Here is a 24,534-nt window from a genome sequence, read left to right on the forward strand (position 1 = left end):
TAATCACTGGACTGTAGCATTCATGGTTATGATTTTGTTCTTGTCTTTTGAAACCTTCTCCCCCTGCAAGACTGCATAGTTGTTAAACTACTCCTTGTATTCTTAAAATATTTTACATGGTTTTGTTAAGTTCCATGTTTTCTGCACTTTGAATAAAAAAAATCCAAAGTACCTTCTTCTTTGATTTCTGGACTGGACTGGACTGAAGTGAGGGATCCTTGCTAGACGCTCTTAGAATCTCCACTAGCAAAGCAGACCACAGGAAGTTTAACCTTACTGATATACTGTAATTTGGGGAGGGAGGTATGAATGCTTGGCAATATGGGGATCTGCCAATAGGGAAAATTACTCATCCCTGCTCACACCCATAACAACTTGGAATTTGGTTCTGAAATACCAATACAATTAGTGGTTGCCTCCACTAGAAGATAGTATTTCTTTTGTTACTGCTATCTGCTTTTTCTGCAGCATCTGTGTCCTGAGAATAAATATTATTCATTATATGTATGTAGAATATTTATATGGGCTTCTGGACCCACAATAAAATTAACTCTTCATTCCATCATCCAATGAATCTGTGGGATGGTTCATATATACATGCAAGACATTTGATTTCTTGATACAATCTTGCACTGTGTTGTGTTGGGCAACTAGGTACAGTACTACAGAGTTCCTGGAGTGGTTTGAGGCATGCCACAGCCCCAATCCGGCATTTTCCTTGTGCAAAAAGAAGCAGCTAAATACCGCTCCTTTTTGCGCCAGAAAAAAAGCGCCCTTTTTCCCTCTCCTTTGTGCGCCGCACCCATTTGGACATGGCACACAAGACACGTCATCGGCACGCACGGCACATGGGGGCACACCCAAAATGGCGCCAGGAGAACACGGAGCGTGCAGACGCTCCATGCCCCCCAGCCCTAATTTTGGCCCCAGACTGCCACAAAGTGGCAGTCTGTACCAGGCCTATATTTCATAGGAAAGAACTACTAAAACCATCTCTGACTATTTAAAACCCTATGGGATTCATGGGGTAACCATAAGTTGACAGGTGACTTGAAAAGCACATGCACACACACACACACACACACACACACCAATCCAACAGAATAGGAGTGGCATGGGCAGGAAACAGATTCAGACAGTTCTGCCACATTTCTCAATTTACATATGCTACCATAACTAAATGGATCAGTGGATTCAAAGGATGATCTAGAATGGAATTTTTTTCCATAGTAGTAAAATTAGTAGCAATGTTCATCTATGAATAGTAACTGTATGTTCAGTAAATAAAACAGATTTTTGCTGATTGAGTTTCACTGCATAAATTCAATTTCTCATGTGCATAGTAAAATACTACAAGGATAAACTACAACCATAAAACAGGAGTGAGACTAAGGTCTCATGTCACAAAAACCACTATATAAAAATCATAACAAGTTATCTAAACGTCAGACCTTTAACCAAAAAATAATAAAAATATATAACTTTAAAAGTATTTGCACTGAAGTTGAGCACTGCATTTTAGAAACAGCATGCCAACAAGGTTTATGCAACAGGCTCTTTGAGTTAAAATGTAACTATATATTCCAGCAGCTTTATATCACTATATATTACAATAGACAAACTACTTAATCCCATGAGCCCATGTCTAAATCTATGCAATGCTGTAGTTTAATGAGACAAATAGGTCAATAGTTGATAGGATTTTTTTAAAAGGAATTTGAAATGTTCTAAATATCCACATTTGTCCAAATCAACATTCACATGGCTTAACAAAATATACATTTCCTCTGTAAAGTATCTGTGTTAAGGTCCTTATAGTGCAAAATAGCAAGTAAAATGAAGAATTTTAGTAGGTCATCTAGATATTGAACTTTATAGGTTATCCCCCCCCCCCAAAAAAAATACTTTTGGGCACTTGTGCAACTAGGTCAAGTTTTTTAGAAAGAAGGGAAAGACATCTGAATTAGTGTTGTTTCAAATAAAGGACATTCACCATGCTTTGTGGACAAATAAACAAAAAATAAAATAAGATTCACACCCCTCTCTCTGCTTCAGTTAACTCTCTTTTTAATACCTTCTGTTAACTGTGAAGCAAGAGACCTGGAGAAGCCCTATTCCTTTAAATCCTGGAAATAAATAAAATAATAACCTTTCTTCTGATTCAAACCTCGCAAACAGTCTATTAAAATAAATGTTACTTTAAAGTTAAACTCACAAATGACCAAACAACAGCAGTTATTTCTAGCATACAGTACTATGTATGTCATTTCAGCTGCCTATAGTATCTGAGAATTACAGCCACTTTAGTTTGGTTATTTTTATGTATTTATTTAGTGATCTGGCAGCTGACCGCCAGGTAATAATTCAGTGTTATTTTTAAAAGTATTCTGAAAGTTGAGGATTAGACTTGAAGCTAGAAGTGGAGTGGGGAAGCTGACTATGTGCTTCACCTTCTTCTTTAGGCTTCCCAGGTTCACACATGGACATGTTTTTGGTATGGGGCCCTAAGCACTTAAAATCCAACCTATCTATCGCTAAAAGGAATATACATTATTCAGTCAATACCCAGGCTGCTGCCACATAGGAGAATTAATGCAGTTTGGCACCACTTTAACTGTCATGGCTCCATCCTATGGAATCCTGTGATTTGTAGTATGTCGTGGCACCAGAGTTCTTGATTGGGAAGGCAAAATATGTCACAAAATTACAAACCTATAGTGTAGATGTTAGATAAATAATTGCATTTAGGATCGTCCAAAACACAGTGATATGAAGTGCCAGAGAAATGGTCCAGTCAAGATGCTATATGAGACGAGACAGTTTAGAGATGGTATAAACAGATTGTACCATTTCAGACAACAAATGGAGAATAATACAGTGGTGCCTCGGGATACGAAATGATTGGGTTACGAAATTTCCGGGATACGAAAAAGTTGGATTGGCAAAAACTGTTTCGGGTTACGAAATATTTTTCGGGTTACGAAATTCATTTCGGCGCGAAATTCAAATGCTGCAAAGTGCAGCTATAGGCTTTCCAGTGCTAACGGAAAAGTGTTTCGGGTTACGAAATTTTCGGGTTACGAAAGGAATGGCGGAACGAATTAATTTCGTAACCCGAGGCACCACTGTACTTTAGAAAGCTCCCTTGAATACAAAACTGAATTCCATGCAAATAATCATCATGGTAGGAAATGGGCTGTGTTAGAACTTTCCCTCTAATTTGCTTTTATTAGTGTTATAAAGTGGGCCCTTGGTATCTGCTGGGGTTTGGTTCCAGGACTCCCAGTGGATAACAAAATCCGTGGCTGCTCAAATCCCACTAAATACAATGGCATTGTAAAATTGTGTCCCTTATATAAAATGACAAAAATCAAGACTTGTTTTTTGGAATTTATGAATTTTTAAAAATATATTTCCAAGTGTAGATGGTTGAATCACTAGATATGGAGGGGTGACTGTAGTTAATTTGAGACAACTGATATTCCTCTTTTACATAATGGGAACATAAAAAAGCATTCTCTATCTGCAATCTAAAGTGGCACAGTTCATTCAGTCACTTTATTCTACTGCATGTGTAGACCAGGACTAAGTGATTTGGCATCCTGAATAATACAGAATGTAGTTAGGTTTGAGATCTGCTCCTGTTATTTTTAATGCTTGGTATATGAAGATTTATACTAATATGGAATTATGTGGCTGATTCAGAATCCAGAAAATAACACTGAAGTGGAAACTAGTATTTGGGTAATGGTTAAGTATGTATGACTACTGAATCTCTCTCTCTCACCCTGAATATAGAAGCAATTCTAGTTCTAGCTGGGGGAGAAAAACGTGGAGTTCATGGGTATAAAAGAAAATTCAGGTGGGGGGAAGCTAATGAATGGATGGATATTGCTCAGCCATTTAATCTTCCTCTATCTGAAAATTTAGCGTTTCCTTACCTGCCACTTCATTTCCCACTACTGTTCTGTCTTTTAGTGCTTTCTTGACACATGTAGGAAAGGGTAAAAGCTAATGAGTGTGGGTGTCAGCACAATATAAATTACTGCAAAGGAAAAACTTGATGCATGGCTCAAGATCTGAAAGTGGAACATCCGCCATTGTTTGTGATTATGGATCACATCACAATCTAATAGCAATTTTTATTTAATCAATAATTTCCATGCTGAACAGACGGGCCTGTTACAGAGGATCGACAAGCAGGTACTGATAACAACAGGGCTCGTTATTAATCCTTACCCTGCCAGCTTATCAGCCAAACTACTGTAAAACCACCACCAAGATGGATTTTGAAGCAGCTTTCCCCTCTCTGCCCCCCACCCACAACTCTTAGCTCTGCTGTTTCCCAGGTACATAATGCTTCATACTTTATACACAAAATATATTTTGAGGAACCTGGGGTTTGAATTACACAAAAAAGCAATTCATATTAAGCAATTTCACAAATCAGTGGGACCTAGCCCAGTGCTCAGTACCATTATAGGCTAATAAATCATACTTTCTCTTTGAGATGTCAATCGCCAAAGCCCTTTGTAAAAATGTTGGCATCTGTAATTCAGCAAAGCCTTTTCATCTTGAAATAAGATGCTCCAGACTGATAACAAGAATAATCCTCTCTTGATCAAAAAAAAAATCTGCATTTTACCAATTAAAGCTGCTGCCAGAAGCCAAACGGGGCAGCACTGAGACTCCACTGAAGTTTATCTCTGCTAAACATAAGGAGGAATACAGTTAAAGCTTTGTTTCATTTTCAGCTTGACTACTTTATCTCACTCTAAGAACTGCAGCATCTCAGCCCTGGCGATACCACAAGAATGGTATACGTAGACCTCATACCTATAATACAAGCCACCACAGCTACCCACTGCAGACAAAGACACCACCCATTCATTTTCAAGATTAGACACCCGACACCTTGAAGAAAAGTCACAGCAGCATGCAAGTTTTCAAAAAGAGTAACTGCTGGATTTATTACAGCATGATAAAAGGATCAGATGCATCCTTCTATTAAAACACTGTACAAACAAAGGGCACAGCAAAACAAAACAAAATACCCTACCCTTCCAAACCTCAACCACCATCACCCCTTCCAAAGCATCATGTGAAAATCACAGACAAATTTGCTATACCTATGCCATTTGAAGGAACTTGCATTTTGGACTTTAAGAACTTTAAAAGACCTTTGCTGGTTGAGAGCAAAGATTCATCTAATCCAGTATTGTCTTTCCAACAATAACTCCCTGGATACCTCTGAGAAATTGGCAAGCCAGGCAAGATGACAACAATCAAACGCCTGCATTTTTCTATTCAAAGATGCACTATTTCTGTACCTGTGCGATTCAGTTTAGCAGTGGGTAATGTTATTTCATGTGTCTACCAATTTTAAAATTGGAGGTCCTTTTAAAAGAAATCTTATAGCCAAAATGGCATCATTCAGCACTACATTTCCTATGTTAATTGTATACACTTTGAAGGAACAGTTCATTTGTTTGCTCAAAACAATTGACAAACAATCCTATTACTAATTAATTTCATTGGACAGCCTTGACATCAGTTATTACATAGTTCTTGATCTATTCTCATTTACACCATTATTTTTATAAACGTTTATAAAAACATCTGTCAGGTAAAATTCAATGGAAATTCTCTTCCACAGAAGCACTATTAAAATAAACTGAGGAAGGGCAACAGCCCCACATAGTGAAATTGAATTTGTCTGTTACAGATTATTCTTGCACAGAACTTCTTGCACACTCCCACATATTTCAAAGAGACTTGGAAAGAATTTGAAAGCTGCATGTGTCCTTAGTTTTTACACAAAGCAAACTGATACTGCATAAGGCATAGTGCCTATGATAGGAAATACCAAATGTTTAAGTCTGCTGACTAATCTAACCTTTTAAGAGCAAATGTGGTAATTTGGTCCTTAATGTATAACATTCCTAGTGGCTGTTTTCATGTTGCAAATTCAAAGGCAAGCAAGTCAACATTAATGAATAAACGATCAACCCTTCCAAACAAAAAGAAACAATTATATTCTTTTCCAGCCATTCTACTCACTCTATTCTCCAGTCTCAGAAATTATAATTTTAAATAAAACCAACGAAAATATAAACAATATGCTTTCTATTCAAGATGGTATTTGGGAGGAGTCTATTTCTTAAGTACTTGCAGACTGAAAGGGAAGCAAAATCAATTTTGGCAAATAGCAAATATTATGTGTGTGTTCAATCAAAAATCCACCAAACAGTGAAACCTTTATTGGCCAACCAAAATGCACAATATACATGTACATCTTAACTAAGAACAGAAACAGCACAATGCAGGCCTATGTTTAACATCTTCAGTTTTCCCTCCCTCCTGTTTGGTTTGTAACACCTTGCCTGATGAAGAAGCCAGTGAAGCTTCAAAAGCTTGCAATGTGTATATTGTGTATTTTGGTTGGCCAATAAAAGTATCACTCTTGGGTGGATTTTTGATTGAATTTGCTAAATGGCCAACACGCTACCCCTGGATGTCCTCAGTGTGTGCATGTGCCTTCAAGTTGCCTGTCGATTTATGGTAACCTCGTGAATTTCATAGGGTTTTCTTAGGCAAGGTGGTTTGCCAGTTCCTTCCTCTGAAACAGAGCCTACAGCACCTGTTATTCTTTGGTGGTCTCACATCGAAGTAGTAATGAAGGTTGCTTAGCTTCCAAGATTAGAAAGGATCTGGTGTCTTCAGGGTATTTAGGCAGTTGTGACTGCAGTTCTGTATATACATAATATTGCATCAATATAACCCTCTCTGTGAAGCTAAAAAGGCTGTTCAGGTTATGTGTTCTTAAGCTACCTTGGGTTCAAAGCTGGGTGTTGTATAAATGTTTTAATATAATTTTTAACTATGTGTTGGGATACTGGTTTATTAGAAACACTGTTCTGTCTGTAATACTTCAGTAAGGATGTCAAAGTTAACTTGAACTATAGACAGGATTGATAAGATAGAAAATATTGGATGAGACACAGTGAAGTAAACTCGACACATGAATGGAAGGGTTAAAAGAGGACTCTCTCTAGATAATAGTGAAAGATATTTAAAAGAGATAATAATAAGGGGAAAATGCATTAACGCGTTCATAGCCACAGCTAGGAAGTAAGTTTTTTTCCTGTCTTTTTTGTTATATGTTTGCATATGTTAATGGTAAATGTCTTTTTGTGTCTGTTTGTTCTTAATTTTGAATTTTATACAATAAAATATATTTTTAAAAAAGTTAACTTGAGAGCCTTCTATCTCAAAGAAATTCCCATTTCTCCCCCAGTGGAAATTCAGAATAGTTTTTTGTGGAATCCGAGATAGTTGATGAAGAAGACACTCTACTCTTTTTTAAATTGTAAAGGGGTATCCTCTGTTGTTTTCTTTTTAAAAATCAGTAAACCACCGTAAACACCTAAGTAGCTCTGGGTATTTTTTCCCTATTCTCCTAGATGAGAGCAATTGACTTTTAGAATCACTGACCTGCAAATGTTAATTCTGATCTAAATGCAATTATTAATCCAAACTGGAGTAGACTCATTGACTCAGTGCAACTTATGTAAGTACAAATTAGCGAAATTCCTATTGATTCAATGTGCCTAATGTTACTGGGACAGGTAAGTGGCTTCAGGTCAATGTTAAAGAAATTACAGCTACTGCTAAAGAAAGTCTTAAAGCATAACAAGTTTTGCATTTTGTTTGCATTTTTTCTATTTGTGAGAGGAGGTAAACTCTTAAGAGTTTTACACTGGTGCCTCGGGTTACGAAATTAATTCGTTCCGCCATTCCTTTTGTAACCCGAAAATTTTGTAACCCGAAACACTTTTCCGTTAGCACTGGAAAGCCTATAGCTGCACTTTGCAGCATTTGAATTTCGCGCCGAAATGAATTTCGTAACCCGAAAAATATTTCGTAACCCGAAACAGTTTTTGCCAATCCAACTTTTTCGTATCCCGGAAATTTCGTAACCCGATCATTTCGTATCCCGAGGCACCAGTGTACTTCCGGACACTCTGAACTTAAAAAATATTGTTAAAAATCATCCATGTTCTGTAATGGGTGTGTATATATTCTAGCATGAGCTAGAATAAGACTCAATAAAAATGTGTGTATATGAAAGATTCGCTTGACCCTTTCACATTCAGTTTGGTCTACACCTGCAGTATTAGGACATCAGAATGGCATATATCAAGTTCATGCATTTCTGGCATTCTAACATGACACTCACATGAAATGTGTGACTTGATTTATGTTTGATGCCAGCTGCATTTATCCCTGCATGGGTAAGTTTCATTTATATGCCCAGCATACCTTTTAAACTGAACCTCTCATTACTTTAAGAAGTAGCACGGCTTCTAAAAAAATCTCAATTTGGAAGCATCAGATTGTTACACAGCACATTTGGCTAACCTGCCAGTTTTTGAGTGGACATCTCAAAACAGTCACTGCACCATTAAGTAAAAAAACTTACGAAAACAACTTCAAAAATGCAAGCTTCTCAACGTATCTACAAACATGGAAATGCTGCCTCCTTACTTTCCATGTCTAAAAACTGCTACAGTTTGTCAAAGGCATAGTCCACAAAACTTTGTCTAATGAACATTTTTAAAATAGATATTACTAACTGTTCTTTGAAAAGGGCTGTGCAATGCACAAGAGCATTTGTTTATTTATTTTTCTAAACCTGCTGGAGCAGAACCAGACAAAATGCATTAAATAGCTGTTTAAGTCAGTTCTTTCCCTACAAGAGTACCAAAATCAAATGAAGCAAAGCATGCCAAATGTCTTTAAGAAAAAGATGCAAAAGTTTTGACAGAGTATGTTTCCAAGAACAGGACTTTATTCAATGTCAGTGACTGTTTTTCCTTTGACTTAGTTGTTCTTTTTACGTTACCTGCTCAGTGAGCAACATAATTTGGCAGTAGTTATGCAAAATGTCTCTGAAGGCCATGAAAGGCATATTCACTACAAACACATTCTTGACTTGCCTTGATGAGAAAAGATGCAGTCTGAAAAGGGGACAGAGAAAGTGCCAGGAGGTTACTGGCATGGCAGGCTACATATGTAAAACAGCTGTGAAGCAACCATGAGGTGCATCTGGAATTACTTACCCTTGAGACCAAGAACACTTAAGCAGTTACTTTTGATGAGGGTTAGAGGTCTGGGATATAATTTTCTTCTATATATTTTAACAAAAACATTCCATGTTACAGCATGCTGTGTGAACAAAAAGAATGAGAAGGAGACAGACAAAAAGGAGGCAGATTTGTTGTGGGGGATTGTTGACTTTGCTTTGTGCAACAACATACAAATATGGTACAGAAACAGACCAGGCAAAACTGATAATCAGGTCGCTGTATTCCTGTGAGTTCAGCGTGGTGTACCTATATTCCAATCAAGGTAAATGTATGTAAATATAAAGCCTAAGATTCTCCACCTTTTCTTTCCCAAAGCTGAGACAAAGATGTGTCCTTCCTTTCACTGCTATTATATTAATTATATTATATTATATTATATTCATGATTCTCTACAAAACCTAAATAAGAAGTGAAAGTGCTCTCTGTGCTGGAGAGGGAGGGAGGGGAACAGAGTGAGAGACAGTGGCTGGTTACAAACCGGCATTTGGGACGTCCGGAGGACGTCCCATTTTAAAAAAGGGGCGTCTCTTCTAGACGTCCCTGGGCCTAATACGGACTCCGTCCGTACAAGATGGCGCCGGCCCTTCTACATGGCCGGCGCCATCTTTGCGTATCAGACGCTGAGCTTCCGTACGCGTCGCGTCCTTTGTGACGTAGCGAGTGCGCCCCTGGCACCTCGCTACGTCGCAAACGCGACTCTAAAAGAAGCTCCATTTTGGAGCTTCTTTTTTGGTCCGCACAGGAGCCGCGCCGTGTGGAGGCTCCGGCTCCCCTGCTAACCGGCGGCGGCGGCAGAGCACTGCAAAGCGGCGGTCTGTAACCAGCCAGAGAGAGATGCTCCATTTATACTTCTCTCTCTCCAGAAAGTGCTTCTCACTGTTTACCTCTTTCTATGCCCTATATGTCTACAATATCTTTTCCTTATGTAACCCGAATGCACAAATTTTTTCTTCAATTTCTTATCCTAAGAAGATTCAGTAAGATGAAAATTAAGAACTCTTTTTCTTATGCAACAAAACATGTAACTTTTATTGATATATGCATATCACAGTGATTATTAAACAATCCTGAAGTAACTATCACATAGCCAATCAGGCTGAGCTTGGTACAGCAAAGCCAATGGTAATCAAGAGCTTAGATCATACTCAGTAGTTGGTGGAAAGGGTTAACCTGCAAAAGCCTGATGCTGCACCTTTCTGCTAATCAAATTTCAGTCCAAGAAAATCAATTTTTTAAACAAAAACAGCATCACAGTTACTAATATTGTACAATAAAATACTGTTGCTTTGGCAATTACTGATGTTTTTTAAAAGGGTATAAAATAGGACTGCAAGATTTACCAAATTATTTGGTTTCACAAACTTCCATGAAGACACAGCTGTGACAGACCAGGGAGCTTTCACATTGAATCCAAAGGGGATGCACAGTCAGTGGGAATATTCTCGGGGACGGGGGGCTTTTAGTTTCCAGGCAAGGTACAAATTATTGGTCTTACCTTTAAAGCCCTACGTGGTTTGGGTCCAGGTTACCTACAGGGTCACCTCCTCCCATATAATCCACTCCATACATCAGGTCCTCTGGTTAACATTTACTCTAGTCTGCCAGGTCTTGGTTGGCAACTGTCAGCCATAAGGTTTTTTTTCTTCAGCCACCCCTAGATCCCTAGACTGTGGAATGGACTGCCAGAGGATATTTGACAGCTGAATATGTTATCTGAATTTAAAACAGCACTGAAGACCAGTCTCTTCCAACAGGCTTATATAGATGATTTTTAAACTGGTGATGAATTTTAAATGGGGATTGTTTTAAAATATGTACATCTTATTTGTCCTTTTAAACTGTTGCATGTTTTAATTAATGTGTTTTTAATTCATGTTGTACATTGTTGATTTGTGGTTATTACCCTCCTCAATTTATGGGGAGAGGTGGGTAAAGGAAGAAGTAGAAGGAGGAGGAGGAGGAATAGACCATCAGTGTGTAATCCATGGTGCACTCTGAAATGCTTGTCCACTCTACACTTAATGCAGTGGATGTGTCTGATACAGATAGAAATATACATCACCATCTGGAACCATCATTTTCATGAAACAAAATACAATATGAATTGTTTTGAGGATGTTCCTTCTCTTTGTTTAAGATACCTCAGGAATGTAAACCCTTAAAAATATAGTTGCATTTATTTATTTATTACACTTACAATATATCTGGCCTTTTCCCCAAAATGGGATGCAAGGTGGCTTACAGTAATTTTAGAAAGAGCCAACTAAAATATTAATTTACAAAAGTTAAAAAGGACTTGAATGCCAACATTATTAAAAACAAGATTAAAATAGCTAGAACACTAAAAACATCTAAAACAGTTTCAAACACACACACACAGTTTTACCACGTCATTTTTGTTGTATTTTTCTTAACTACTATGCAACCAAGCTCTCATCAAAATAATGAATTTTCTTCTATAAAATTATAAAACTACAAAACTAAAATTATAAGGCAAAAACAACTGAAAATTTAGCATCTCACTTAATAGCAAAATATAAGGGGATTTTTACATACAAATATTTGTTACTACTAACATTTCATAGAAATAGCAAACAAATAAGGGAATGTTTCAGTTCTCTGATTGCCATTGTATTCATACTTAACAATAACTTCAGTCTTTTCCTTCTGGGGTTGATTTTCCTAAACAACCATTTATCTTGATGTCTAACCTTCCCTCTCTCCAGTAATTTTTGTCTTGCTTGTAATTTAAAAGATAGCTGGGGAAGCAGCTGAAGTTCACTGAGAAAAAGACTTAAAAAACGGGGTGGGAAATGCAGTATCTTTTTTGCTTCTGGGTGCTGAAGTAAATTTATCACATATTTAAAAGAAACTTGCACACTGCTCAGCCCAATTATATCTTGTGGGCTGAGAAATTAATTAAAGAGCTGAATGATAAGGGGCCCAGTAGCAAAGAGAATATGAAAATAAATAAAATCTTTTTTGTTGTTACTGGGTTCTTTTTTACTTCATATAAAAGAAAGAAAGAAAGAAAGAAAGAAAGAAAGATTTCCAAATAGTAATATAAGTAGACAATCTTTTTAGGAGTTCCGTGCATTGTAAATGAGACTGGCAGGAAACCCAGCAGTCCAGGTCATAGTTCTGCTCTCCAACTTTGTGATTTGCTAATGTGAAACACATGCATCACTTTTGCACAAAGTTCAAATAACCCTGGAATTCCAGCAGTGTAGCTCAGCGACTGAACCAGAACAAGGGCAGAACTTGTCAGGATTTAAGAGCTTTCAGCAAAGCCCTTCAATTGCAGTCAGCACCCCATTCCTTAGAAGGATATCAATTATAGATAGTGAGTTGCTTTAGCAAAGGGAGTCAGCGCTGTCAGACACTAGATAGACAACCATGAAGAATCATGAATCTTTCTATTAACTGTAAAGGAGAGGGAGGCTGGTGGCAGGGGCGGAGGTGGAGGTAGAGGAAAAGGATAGATAGGCACTATAAATAAGGCAAACCATCTGAATAGTTTAACACATTGCCTCTTACAGCATGCATCATGAACATTTTAACTGAGCTAAGTCCTAAATGGCATATACACTGGAAAGTAAACCTCAACAGTGGAAAATTACTACAGTGTTAAAATCTTCTAAGAGTTCTGATTGTTCGTGTATGGGTTTGTATATTATTTTATTCAACTTCTTACAGGAAGGGAAGGTATGGATATGTATACAGTAGGAAGTGATAAATGCTGGCTCTGTCTGCCTTTTTTGAATACAGCTTAAGAGCCATGGGCCATGGGAAAGCAATGAATAAAACCACTCCTTGCTTCTGTCTGGATGATCAATGTCAATGCTCCAATCTTTAAAAATGTTAACTGTAGCATAACCTGAAATGGTTCTGAAATATCCTGTCAGTGGCTGAGAAACATCATAGCTTACACTACTGGCATCCCAGTCAGTGGTAGCATGGCAGTTTGCACAACCCAGTTAATTTGTTAATGCAGCAAACTCTAAAACACTTTGTGTTTTGGTAACTTTTAATATGCTGGGTTATGTGATCTATCACAGAACCTTTGCACACTGGCGAGGATGCACTTAAGAGGACAATTTCTTTTCCAGGAAGCTTTGGTGATATCTATCCAGTCCAGAAGAAGAGTGATAGAAGATAACCCATCATATTAAAGAACTGGCCGGCTTTTACAGAACAGTTTGTAAAGCCACTGTTACAGTCTCAGGCAATGAACTAGTGTTTCAGTAAACATATAAGAGTCTGTAACATTGATTTTAAAAGGACTGCAATATTTTTTGCTTTTAAACAGATACATGTTAAATTGTTTTTAATTGCACTGATGGTGTAATTATATTTTAACTTTATGTATTTCTTTTTTATTTATGTGAGTTTTTATCTATATGAAATTCTGTAAACCACCTTGAGACACTGGGTTGAGACAAAGGAGGGAACCAACCAACCTACTAAACAATTTTGGGTGGTATGACCCCCTTCCAGAATACAGTGGAACTATTACTTCCCTTGATCTACATACTATACAGTGGGCCCTCGCCTTATGCGGGGGATCCGTTCCGGATCCTGCCGCGTAAGGCGAATTCCGCCTATGCTCAAGCCCCATTGTAAACAATGGAGCTCGTGCACGGTGGTGCGGTGGTGCGCGGGGCGCAACGGGCGCGCACGCCCATTCAATTGAATGGGATGCGCCGCCCCTTCCGCCCCCCCCGTGGCTTGAGCGCGTATGCTCAAGCCGCGTAAGGCGCGCCTGCATATGACACGGGCACGCTGTACGTCTGTTGATGCAGCCTATAATCACATTGGCCTTTTGGGCATCACACTGTTGACTCATGTTCAATTGATGGTCTACTAGGACTCCTAGATCCCTTTCACATGTAGTCTTGTTAAGCCAGGTGTTCCTCAATCTATATCTATGCATTTCATTTTGTTCTGTCTAAATGCAGTAACTTACATTTCTCTCTGTTCTTTTTGTTTTGGCCCAGCTTTCTGATCTATTAAGGTCATTTTGATTCTCTCCTCTGGAATATTAGCTACTCCTCCTAATTTGGTGTCATCAGAAAATGTGATTAGCATGCCCCCTATTCTCTCATCCAAATAATTGATAAAGATGTTGAATAGCACTGAGCCCAGGACAGAACCCTGTGGCACCCCAATGATCACTTCTCTCCTAGATGAAGAGGAGGCATTGTTGAGCACCCTTTGGGTTTGGCTCGTCAACCAATTACAAATCCACCTATAGTTACATTGTCTAGCCCAGATTTTACTAGCTTGTTTGCAAGAATGTCATGGGGGAATCTTGTTAAAGGCCTTACTAAATCAAGATATGCTATATCCGCAGCATGCCCTTCATCTACCAAGCTACTAATTTTATCAAAAAAAAAAAAGAAGTCAGATCAGTCTGGCCTGATTTGTTTTTGAGAAATCCATGTTGACTTTTTGTGCTTATGGCATTCCCTTCTAAATGTTCACAGACACCCCGTTTAATGATCTGCGCTAAAATCTTTCCTGATTTTGATGTCGGACTACCTGGGCAGTAATTGTTGGGATCCCCTTTTTGAAGGTGGGAAAATATTCACTCTTATTTTCAATTTTTTTTAAATAAATGATTTTTTAAAATGAATAAAAATTATACATTTTTATGCTCCTCTTGACTCCAAAATGTTTTCAAGGCAGTTACAGGCTGTGATCAAGACTAAGATGAGCCTTGCTGATGAATTTTACACTTACCAAAAATGGGTGTAAAGCCAGCCAACAACTTCGGGGCCTATTAAAATTCTTAGTTGGCTAAAAATCACAGGCAGTGAAACTGAGTTGGTACGTAGAAAACAAGGGATATAAATGTAACACACTGATACATTCCATATCATATCATTCCAGCAAATCAGTAAAATAAATGACTTGTACAGATAATTTTAAAAAGATTCTGTTGCTTGATTTTCATGCTAGATAAAGTTTAGGCTACAATAAAGCTTTCGAGAAATTATTAAGTACATTGAACGTATATCCAGATAAATAATTGCACAATCCTGTCCATGTCTACTCAGAGCACATTTAGTCTTGCTCCTATGTAAATATGTACAGGAGTGTAGTTTTAATTTGGGACATTACCACATGTGTCCCGTTTCCACCACAACTGCACTAGTTAATGAAGATAGAAACCAGTTTGAGAGCAGCCATTATCACATGTCTAGGCAACACCACAACTATTTCTGCCACTGCGTTCTCTTCAGCACTTCCTCTTATGCTTGCCTCCGTACCCTATGCCCCATACAGTATGCTTTTCAGGGCTTAAATTTTTTTTTTAAAAAAAAATTACTTTTTAATGCAATTCTGAGGTTATGCTAATGCAAATTAAGTTAAAAAGAAAAAGAAGACAAAAGAAATAGATGATTGGGAGCTTTTTGACAGGTTCCCCCACCAATGAAAAGGGACGCCCTAACCACACTTGAGAAACACAGCAGCTACAGGTTGGAGGTGATGTTGTGCAATAAGTATCACCAAAGGTGCTATTTTCCAACTGTAATTCTGATGTGTAGTAATCACCTTAGAGTAGTTCCTAGTAGTTACCAGGAAGCTCTTACCCATAAACTCAGATTATATTGCATATGTCACAGACAATATCCCAAACCAATGAATGTTGATGAGCAGAGATGAATGCATACCATCCCTGGAAAGTATGATGAATATCTACAAATCATGAGAAACAGAAGTGGATAGACGCAGGTGACTAAAGGTAGAGTGATCAGCTTTTGCTTGCAAATGTCCCCAAAATGGAAAGTCTATATCTACATATCCTGAAAAGTCATTCTGTTAGTCAACTTACAATATGTACATCTATGATCACGTAAGTTTTACTGTCCATTATGAAATAGATATGATAAGAGATGCTAGGAACACAGGAAACATATGATCCACTAGTAGCTACTTCCTTTCCTGCCAGTAATGCCCAACAATTTTGCCTTTATTCATGGGAATTGTAGTAACACAATGTCTTCTTATTCTGCCAAGTAATCCACTTCAGCTTATACCCACAACAGAAAACTGATATAATAAATGCTCCACAAATCCTTTAAGATTGTGAGGGGAAATTTCTCTGTCTCCCTTTTCTTTTGTTACAGTCCCATTTGAAGGCAGTGGGGGGAAATCATACTTGGCAAGAGGTTAATAATAACTCATGTCCAGCTTACTATTACTCAATAACTATCAAAGACTCTGATTCAAAATAGTATTTTGTGGCTTACAGGATCAGAGCCATTACACTTTCTGTTGAAGACTTTATTGAATTTTACACTAAGCTTTAGCTGACTGAACAGGTCAAACACTACAGCTCAGAGTTTTGCTTTATTCGCAAAAACTCATAAACCTCTCTCCAGTCTGCAATGCTGTTTGCAAAGAAACTTGACTCAGCAAAGAGTCAAAGAACCTGACCCTGCAGAAAAGGTCACAGTTTTCAAACCATGCCATTAACTTACATGCACTAGCTGTTCCTGTGTGTCGAACTCTCGTGAACAGCCTTCCCAATGGCAGTTTGTCTCGTAGACCACTTCAGGCTCTTGCTTGCTTTCATCTTTGTCCCCTTCTTCTTTTACTAAGGTCATTCCTTCGGGTGGTTCCTGGATGTTAAAAAAAAAAAAGAAGGGGTGTTAATGAGTAAAAAAGAAGAGAAAAGCCGCACCTGGCTCAAAAATGTAACAGAAAGCTCAATATATCCTTTTAGGTAAAATTAACCATGTAAAACAAAGAAGGGAAAATAAATGGCATTTGAAGACCTTCCTCCATTTCCCCCCTACCTTCTTTTGGAAAAAGGTGATGGATATATTTGTTGTTTTGCATGGGGGTTCAATGCCTACATTTAACTGTTAGCACTTCCATGCAGGCAAGTCTCAATTCCTGACTTCTGAAAAGAAGATGACAAAAGACCATTCTAGAATTGTTATGGAAATCCTGCTAGTCAAAGCCTGATGGATAAGACAGGCTTTAAACCTAAATGACCAGGCTATCAGGACAGTCCTCTTAGGTGTAGATGATGCTGTACATGAGGAATTGTGATAAGCAATCATCAGGTAAAAGCAAATGTTCTCTATATGGCAAGGGGTTGAAGAAGTTAGGCTAACATGGATTCCACTCCCTGAGCCTTTGCTTTTAAATATACCAGGAGTTTGCTGTCCTTTCTCAGCAAGTGCTTATGTGATCATGGCTGATCAACATTGATTATCTCTGGAAACTCTGTACTTATAGAACGTTTGGCCATCCCTATCTCAGAATGAAACAAAAAGATGACTTACTGAAAAGATGTGAATGTAGCCAACTCAATAATTCATTTATTTATTTGCTTTATATACTGTCTCTCCACCAAAAATGATGCACCATTTGGCTAACAATGATAAATATATATAAAACAGAAAACATCAATGTTTTAATGAAGACATTAAAACAAATCAATTAACAGCAGTGAATGAGAAGAAATAAATAGAATCCAGCCTCTTTAATTCCCCTTCAGCAAGAAATCAGTTTAAATGCTAAATGTCTCTCTGAATAAAAATAGCTTTGTATGTTCTTAGAAAGATAGGAAAGAGAGAACCAGCCTAGCCTTATTTGGAAGGGAGCACCAGAACCTGGAAAAAGCCACTAAACTAGCTCTCTTTTGCATGCCCATTAAACATGCCACCAGTGGTGGTGGCAATGAATCTTAAAACTAAAAAAAACAAACCACATTGTAAACTTAAAACTTAGACATACTTATACGAGTGAGATATTCAAATAGTCTGGTTTCAAGCTGGATAGGGTTTTACAATTCATAACCAGCACTCTGAATAATCAGCTCTTTGGGCGTGAAAGCACACTGGTAAACAGTGAGGTAAGAAATGGGATGTAAGTTTCTTGAAACCAGCCCTGATCAACAGTTCAACAATCTGAGCCAGTTGAAGTATCTAAACATTTTTCAAAGACAGTCCTATGCTGTGCACATTATATTAGTTCAATGTAACTAAGGTGTAGTATGTGGCCAATCTGGTATCTCCAGGGAGCGGCACAGTTGGCTCACTAGCCTTAGTTGTGCAAACACACTTGTAGTTATTGCCATCCAGGTTCATGGCTGAATTCAGGAGTATATCCCAACTACAAACCTGAATATTTAAGGGGACTTTAATCAGAACTTGAACAAGCTGAATTTATTTCCCAAATCTATTTTTTTTTAAAATGACCAGCATTAAGTAATAATAATAATAATAATAATAATAATAATAATAATAATTTATATTTCCCGCTTCTCCCTTCGGATCGAAGTGGGATTACAATAGTAAAAACATCTTAAAATACATACATAATTCAAAAACATCAATCAAAGAAATAAAAATAAAAGGGAAAAGGAGAAAGTTGTTACAGTGTTGCTCAGCCGTAAGGATCGAGTCATATATTCAAATGTACAAATGAGATTAGAGGAGATCAGTTGGATAGGCCCGCCAGAAGAGATCCGTCTTCAGTGCCTTTTTGAAGGCTTCTAAGGAAGTGATAAGACAGACCTCTTCCAGTAAATTATTCCAAAGTCTAGGGGCCATCACAGAAAATGTTCTAGAAGAGGTAGTTTTCAACCTTGTTTTGGGGTGTTCTATAATAATAATAATAATAACAACAACAACAACAACAATACTAGACTATTATTAGATTAATGATTACTGCGTTCTGGGTCCAAAACTGCATGGCTCAGCTGATCATGGCTGAGCAAACAATAGGTGCCTGTGTTTAATTTTATACAGTACATATGTTCGAAGGATGAGGAATAAGTGCACAGTGCTGTGCACTGAGGCCATAGCCACAGTAGGTCCGGAGAACCATGTGTCAAAAAGTTGTGACTGATTAAGGAATAAAAGAATAAAGATTCTGTTTACCAGGACATTTTACCTGCATGTTTCCTGCACCTGGGCTGGGGAGGTCATCATCAGGTTTTATCTTTGAACGTTTGTTATGCATCGGGTCCCCTGTGCTGCTCACCGCAGATTCACTTGTGGGTTTGCTCTGCTACACAGCCATACCACAAAAGACATAATGAGACAGAGACTCAAATACATTCCTTTAAACACAGATATATGCAGACTCTTCTGAGCAACTTTATTTTGTCACCTAGGTGTAAGTGTCTGGTAGTGTATTTTCTGAATTCACCTTTCTGGGATTAAATCAGTCTTTCTAATATTTCCTCTTCATTAGAGGAATCATAAAATGCAAGATGAGCCTATGTAAGACAGTGAGAGCAAAGGAGTGTTTGCTTCAGTAAAGCTGTATTACAAACGTCAGTGATTTTAAAATGCTTTTAACTTTTGAGAAACCAATTCTGAATAAATATCATTGATGTTTCCTTCAACCCTGCTGAAGGAAACACTCTGTGACTGTGGACACAGGAGAAAATGTGCTTTCTTATATTATTTCATATTAACAATGATCTGGGCGCCAAATTTAAATATTTTCTTATTTACAGATATAGAATTATCACAACTATATTGCAAATCTGTATCACTATTTCACACCTGACAACTTTCAGTTGTCTGGATGCTATGCTTTTATTATATAGAGAGATTTCATTGTGGAGATTTTTTTTTTAAAAAAAACTAAAAATGGCAACAGGTGTTCTTTGAAAGATAACATTTACATTAATGCATTGCATGCCTCTTGGTTATTCCTTCTTTTCTTCTTGCATACCTACATGCACTGATAGACAAGCCAATGTCCTAGACTAGCACTACTTAAAGTAGTGTTCTCTGGATAGATGCTGGTCCATGAGCCATTGGCTGATGATCCATGGAGAGTTTTCAGGAAAGAAAGAAACAGATGTAGTCAATGGCCCTCAAAATGGTGCTGGTCCCTGGCATATTAGAAAAAAAAATGGCCAATCCTCCACACCAGATGGCTAGACACCATCACTATGCTTATCACTGTGAGAAGTCCCTTAATTCTGAGGATTGGGGAATAATTTATCACTTTGCTATGTTGACGTGATGCCACTGTACTTAAAACTAAATATCTGAATTAGATTTTCTAATGGCATCACAATCTTACAATTCTCAAAGAACTTTAATGTATCTGTCCAAGTGCATCAGGATATTAAGAATTCCAACATGCAAAATCCTTAAGATCTTGGGAGCAGAACTTAATAAATATGGGTGGCATTCTAAGGGTTCTAGATAATGTTGGCACACACTGGGGGTGTTTCAAGTACCCCCATATATAACGTAGGCCCTTACACACACACACACACACACACACACACACACACACACACACCAGCCAAGTGCTCCCAAAAGTGAGTGGTTCCTCTGTAACAGCATTCATTGTGACATAACAGTATGGAACCAGAAGCGGGAAATGACTATTGTTTCATTGAAAGTGCTTCCATGGATGCATCAGCTTCCCTGGATTTCAGTCTTTGGTTACACTTTAGGGTCATTACAGTCATTGGAAGTTTTCTCACTTCATAATTTGAATTCTTTTATTTTAGCATATTATTACTGCTTCGCATGCTCTTTGCTTGAATCGTCTCAAACAGTAAGATTCAAAGCTGAAATATTTATGGGGATTGAAAACACTTTGTCAGTGTGAAGCCATGATACACTCCTAAGTAATTTATAATAAAAGATTGCATATACTGCTGCCCCAAGCTACTTGTTAACCAATCTGTTGAGTGGTTGGAGTGATTAATCGCTAACATGACAAAGTAGTTGGCTTTAAAAAAATGAATTAACACAGTACAAAGCCTATGTTACCTTACCTGTGTAGACTCCGATGGACCCGAACTCATCTGGACAGGATTCAAGATGCTAGGAATGCCAGGAATAGGCCTCTGGGTAGGAAAGGTTGGAGCAGGATGGATGAGTGGAGGACTGTGACCAAAGGCTGAGCCCAAACTTTGCTGGCGACTGATGATTTGTTGGTGCATCTGCTGGAGGGATACTGGTGTGGGAGGGTATGTGAAACTCAGAGCTGGGCTGCATTATGGGTCAGGTAAGGGGAGGTGAAATAAATAAAACCAATAAAAGAATCAGGCAAAAATATGTGTGATGCCCACATCTTTAAAATAAGGAAAGTGGATTCACTTTCTATTCTGAGGCATTAGATGTACAGAAACCATGTTTTTTTGGGTGGGGACTGGGAGAGAGGGTAGGACATATATTTGAACAAAAACCAAAAACAAAACAAAACTGAGAAATCAGGAAAATAAGTATCAGTTGTTCAAACTACCTCTATTATACGTTATATTATAATACACACTACTTTAGTGTAAGCAACAGCAGCATTACAGCCGCAGGAGAAAAAAGACCTCAGTGTCAGTCAGAGGGGAAAAAAGCAGACAAAGTCACCACTGTTTGAGGGGGAAGGCTGCCAGCACCATGCAGCCATTTCCCCTGTGCCTGCCTTCAGGGAGAGAGTATGTTTCGAGCCTAAGTCTGCTGACATTGTCCCAGCCAGTCATTCCTGAATATTTAAGAGTCCAATGACACCCCACATCCAACAGCAAGAACTGAAGAAATAGACTGCTCAGAGTTGTCAACATTTGCACTGTCCACACTTATACAACTACAATTTTGTCTACCTTTCCTCGCCATTGCTGTATAACCATGGGGAAAATGCACCCAATAGACCATGGTGTTAGTGTATCAACAGGATTTGCATAAAAGAAGTTTGGAGACAATGCTTTATGATATTCAGCCATTATTCACAAATAATGGGACGCGTATTTGTGCTGCATACCTTGTGCACTGCTGCGAGCACGCACCCCATTATTTTTTATGGGGCTTGAGCATACGCTCTTTTCCCCACATGCAGGGGGGTCTGGAACGGATCCCCCGCATATGGGAAGGGAGGACTGTACTATATTTTGGTTTGATATCTTCATTTGTAAGCAACACTTAAGCCAAAATTCTTTGACTCAGGCCTTGTCTGCACGGGCCCTGTTCTGGCATTGTCCTCTTTCGACAATGCACAGCCTAAAAAAAACAGTTCTGGTGTGGGAAGTCCAGACACTGTCCTGCATGTCCCACATCAGAAAACACTTACCATATAGTAAAAAAAACAAAAAAACCTTAGCTGTTGCTCCAGATCTTCTGTGAAGATCCATAGCCCTCCATTTTTGTGTTGTTCCCACTGTCTGCGCAGGAGTCCTGCTGGACAGCCTGGCACATCCACTGCTACAGTGGGTTGCTTGTTCTGAGATCAGAACAAGGTGCCATGCATATAACCATAGCCGGGCAACTCATTCTGACCTCAGAAGTGAGTGCCCTGCAGCTGGTGCCAGATGCACCAGGTAGCCCAGTGGGATGCCCATGCAGACAGCTGCCACAACAGCACAGAAATGGAGGCAAGGTAATGGTATGTGTGTGGGGGGGGGAGGGGGAGGCATTGCAGTTTGAAACATTTTAGCCTAATTATTAGCCACTCGGAAGCACAGTTCAATCATTTTATTCCAAATTCTAAATACAGATCCTCCATAACATGTACAATTTTCCTTCAGTGATTAACGATGTACACCTAGCATTTCTTCTATTCTGACACCTATTTTGTAGTCTGAATTGATGATCACTTGGTATGAAATAAAAGATACTTCCCCCCCCCCCCCGTATCTAGAACATACACCAACAGGCAAACACTCCCTTTAAGACACAATTAGTTTTTGCAAAGATTGTAACAATTAAAATAAAACAATATTAATAACTGTATAAGTTTTATACTTAGACTTTGAAGGAGTTTTGAGTTGAAAAAATGTTCACGAGCAATCTTATAAAAGTCCAGAGGTGTCTACCAATTAATACTGAGGGCTGTCAAAAGATCTAATGCCATGCCTATGGCTGCACCCTTATTGATCACCATTAAGCAGTTTTAATAGTCATTAAAATGTTGAAATGATGGAGTTGATACCTATCAACCAAACTGAAAGCTGAGAAAGATGAATGGAAGAAAGTATGGGAAAAAAATTATTACTTTTGTGGAATTGAATGGGGGAAAGTGGCACATATGGGTTAAAACTTAATTTGAATGTAAAGTCGAAGGCTTTCATGCCGGAATTCCATAGTTTTGGGGTTTTCGGGCTGTGGGCCATGTCTGCAGAGTTTCTTCTGACGCTTCGCCGCCTCTGTGGCTGGCATCTTGCCGCCACAATGCTGGGAAAGTCAGAAAGAAACTCTGCTAGAACATGGCCACACAGCACAAATCCCACAAAAAAACTATTAGATGAAAAAATGATCAAAAGTTATTGAATCTATGACCATTATTAAGTTAATAGCTAATGGTTTTTAATGATGTAACAGCCTACTATATATCGCTTATTGAGCTTAAGAAAGAAAAAAAGAAGAATTACGTTGTCTTGATATAATATATCATAAATATAAGGGACATCCCTGATTTGAATTGGGGTTTATTTACACTTTATTTTTATTTTTAAGCATGGGGCTGAGAAAAATAATTCTTTGGAATATTAGTGTCACAAAGTATAATATTTATTGAGAAGCATATTAATAGGAAAAATCTGATGAGAAGAAGGATATTATTACTTTATGAAATAATAACGTGAATGGCAACACGGGGAGAATTTATAAACATTGAGTGCAAGTATTACATATGTAATTTTGTAGGGGAATTAATAAAAGTTTATATTAAAAGCCAATATGCATGTTTCATACTTTAAAATTATAAATGCAAGAATTTTCTTAACAGTACATTGGGCAAATGATTTCTATATTTTAAAGCAGGTATGGGCTTATTTCTGTGGTGGTTATTTACAACTGGTTTAAACTTCTTTTATGATATTCTATTAATAAATTAGGGGTGTTGTGGGGGTGTGCCCTTTTGCCTCACCCTGAATCCTTAGAAGACAAGTGTGATAAAATGTAAAGAGTCCCTTTAAAAGCTCACAACCTATGACTAACACGGATCTATTTAAACAGCAAGAGATTAGTAAAATATTTTTTACAATTGTGCACGTGTGGGTGAGTCTATACAATACTATACTCTATACAAAACACACCACACGCAGGCTTAGTGCTTTTTAATGAACCAGAGACTGTGGTTATACCCATTTCATAATCTGGTCCCTGAGAGGAAAAGTAAGAGAGAGAGAGAGAGAGAGAGAGAGAGAGTATAATCATTGTGTTCCATGATGAATGGCTCATACACTGTAGAATAAATTGAACAAACTGGCATAGAGCTCAGAGAACATGAAATCAGCTATTAGAAGAAAGCTTGTGAACAAATTCTGAAGCTGATATGCATCTTTTGATTAATGTCCTATCAATCATCCACAGAGGCTACCTTAGCTAAGTTGCACAGTAATCATTCATGGTCGCTTACAGGGAACACAAGCAAGGACTAAGGGGGCTACGATAACTGA

At 38.1% G+C, this 24,534-nt stretch overlaps 1 protein-coding gene across 1 annotated transcript in view; it reads right to left on the minus strand.

Annotated features, from left to right (window-relative positions):
• The window catches only part of GLI3 (GLI family zinc finger 3), a 293,739-nt gene that overhangs the window by 40,787 nt on the left and 228,418 nt on the right, over positions 1–24,534 (minus strand). Inside the window, 5 exon segments of the mRNA XM_042475934.1 lie at positions 1,138–1,152; positions 3,767–3,812; positions 16,637–16,777; positions 19,065–19,181; positions 20,923–21,139. Coding sequence (XP_042331868.1) covers positions 1,138–1,152; positions 3,767–3,812; positions 16,637–16,777; positions 19,065–19,181; positions 20,923–21,139 — 536 coding nt within the window.

The sequence above is a fragment of the Sceloporus undulatus genome, chromosome 6 (genome assembly GCF_019175285.1).
Source record: "Sceloporus undulatus isolate JIND9_A2432 ecotype Alabama chromosome 6, SceUnd_v1.1, whole genome shotgun sequence".
NCBI lineage: Eukaryota > Metazoa > Chordata > Lepidosauria > Squamata > Phrynosomatidae > Sceloporus > Sceloporus undulatus.